At 33.9% G+C, this 2,063-nt stretch overlaps 1 protein-coding gene across 1 annotated transcript; it reads right to left on the bottom strand.

Moving 5' to 3' along the window:
• Nucleotides 1-324: 324 nt before the first annotated feature.
• Nucleotides 325-1,670, bottom strand: LOC107853332 (flavonol sulfotransferase-like). The gene has a single exon (XM_016698338.2). The coding sequence runs from the start codon at nt 1,518-1,520 to the stop codon at nt 504-506; it is 1,017 nt and encodes a 338-aa protein (XP_016553824.2). The 5' UTR covers nt 1,521-1,670; the 3' UTR covers nt 325-503.
• Between the last annotated feature and the right edge of the window lie 393 nt (nt 1,671-2,063).

The raw sequence follows: 2,063 nt of genomic DNA on the forward strand, positions 1-2,063 counted from the left end.
ATGCCATGATTGAGAGTTGCTAACTTATCGGTGTTCCTAAAGCAAACGATTAATTTTCTATCCATGTTCTTCAACTAGATTCTCTATGCTGGCAAGCAAAGAAAATATCTTTGTCATGTCAACATTTATTGGGAACCAAGTTCATGGAGTAATTAATTAGAATAAAAAATAGATCAGATGTACATTGACTAAACAACATTATCAACTAGTGTGAGATATATAAATGCAACTCTGTCAATCATCAATTAATATTTAAATAAAAACTCATAATTTAATGAAAAAGAATTCAATGTCTAAAAAAATTGGATAATCAAAATCAGGATATTCAGAATAACCAATTTATTGTAAACCATAACAAAATGCAAACATCAAAGAAATGGTGCAAGAGAACTCAAGAAGAACAAGAAGAAAGAGTACAGAATCAAATGAAAAACTCCAAAACGTAGTCGGTGCCCATTATTTGATTGAGGATGATGTGGTCTGCTAGTCGCATAAAACCATATTCATTTTTCACTTGGGAATTTCAAGCCCACAGGATGAAACTTTTCTTCTGTTATTTTGTCAATTGATTTTGCCATATCCTCGGTCAAAAGATTCTTCCAATCCCCAACTTCCCCTTTACGGAAATAGGAACTATTACTGATTTTCCACTGTTTTAGATCAAAAAAACCGCTCTTATTCACCTCTAAATTGCTCAAACTTTTGATATTACAACGTGCCACTATTTTTTCAACCACGCCTTGATTCACTTCCTCCTCGGTGAAAGGTTTCCCCATGAACTCCGCCAATTTCTTGACATAGTTCAATGTGTCACTCTTCAAGTCCTCGTACGTCAAGAAGAACACCCTCTCCGGTCTTTGCACACTTTCTTTGAAGTATTCCAAAACATGGTCCCAATATGGTCCATACATGGACTTGCCACCATGAAACCATTTGAATTCTTGTTCGAGTGTCTTACCACTCTCAACTATACCGAAACTCTCTTGTTGTTTTTTATCGTAATGCCACCAAGACACGAAAGTGTCCTTAGGCTCCCTACATATGTAAATGATCTTGCAATCGGAATCTAATACAGACCGGGGTAGACAAGCATAAGGAACATGTGTAGCCAACACGGGCAAATCAGTATCTAGGAAAGAAGGGTTGGCATAATAATCGACTTCCAATGTAGGTACACAATTATGTGGTACCTTATTGAGTAAAGGGTTAGAGGAGTCATCATCCAAGAAACGATCACGAGTCACAATAGAAAAGGCTAAAGCTTTGAGCCAAGTGGTGCCTGTTTTCGGAGAACTACAAAGGTAAATATCAGAAGGTTGAGCCTTGAAGTTTTCCGAGAGGGATAAAGTTGCCTCTAAGGTGCTAGAATGGAACCAAAAACCATTATATTGGTTGATTTCATAAGTAGGATGAGGGGGATCTAGTTTTGGTAGTGTTGATATTATCTCTTTGTATTTTGTTTCGTTTGAATTTTCTGATATGGATAAACGACTAACTTTGGAAGGGGAAGAGGAAGGCATTTTTTCTTTTTTTTGGTGAAGGAAGTGATCACAACTTGAAATGCAATGATATATAGGATTATTACAACTTCTTTATTGATTGATTGTATATATAGAGAGACACAAGAGATATGTTGAGAGAGTCTTTGGCCAATATTAGTGACTCTTATCTTTGAGGTAATTCTTATTTTGTTCTTTAAATAAAAAGTAGTATATGACATCTTTAATGGAAAAATGGTCATATTAAGTCTTTTGGTTTTGTAGAAATCATATCTATCATGGATGAACAATGAAGTTTTTGGATTTAATTTGGAAATATTGTATCATACCACGACGTAATTTACAACAACTACTAAAAATTTCAACCCTTTTAGATGATTACATAATTCCCTAACTCTACTTAAAAGTACGAATATATCACTGAAAAATATAATGTATTCGTGTAAAATTAAAAGATGTACTCAAAAGAATGTATTTATCAGTGTAAAATTAAGTGATGTGTCTGAAAAAATGTAATATATCCATGTAAAATTAATTGATATATCCAGAAGAATGTGATGTATT

The sequence above is a fragment of the Capsicum annuum genome, chromosome 1 (genome assembly GCF_002878395.1).
Source record: "Capsicum annuum cultivar UCD-10X-F1 chromosome 1, UCD10Xv1.1, whole genome shotgun sequence".
Classification (NCBI taxonomy): domain Eukaryota; kingdom Viridiplantae; phylum Streptophyta; class Magnoliopsida; order Solanales; family Solanaceae; genus Capsicum; species Capsicum annuum.

Bases quoted from the DNA above. Each gene is read 5' to 3' on its own strand.
- LOC107853332 (XM_016698338.2), bottom strand. From the start codon at position 1,520: ATGCCTTCCTCTTCCCCTTCCAAAGTTAGTCGTTTATCCATATCAGAA.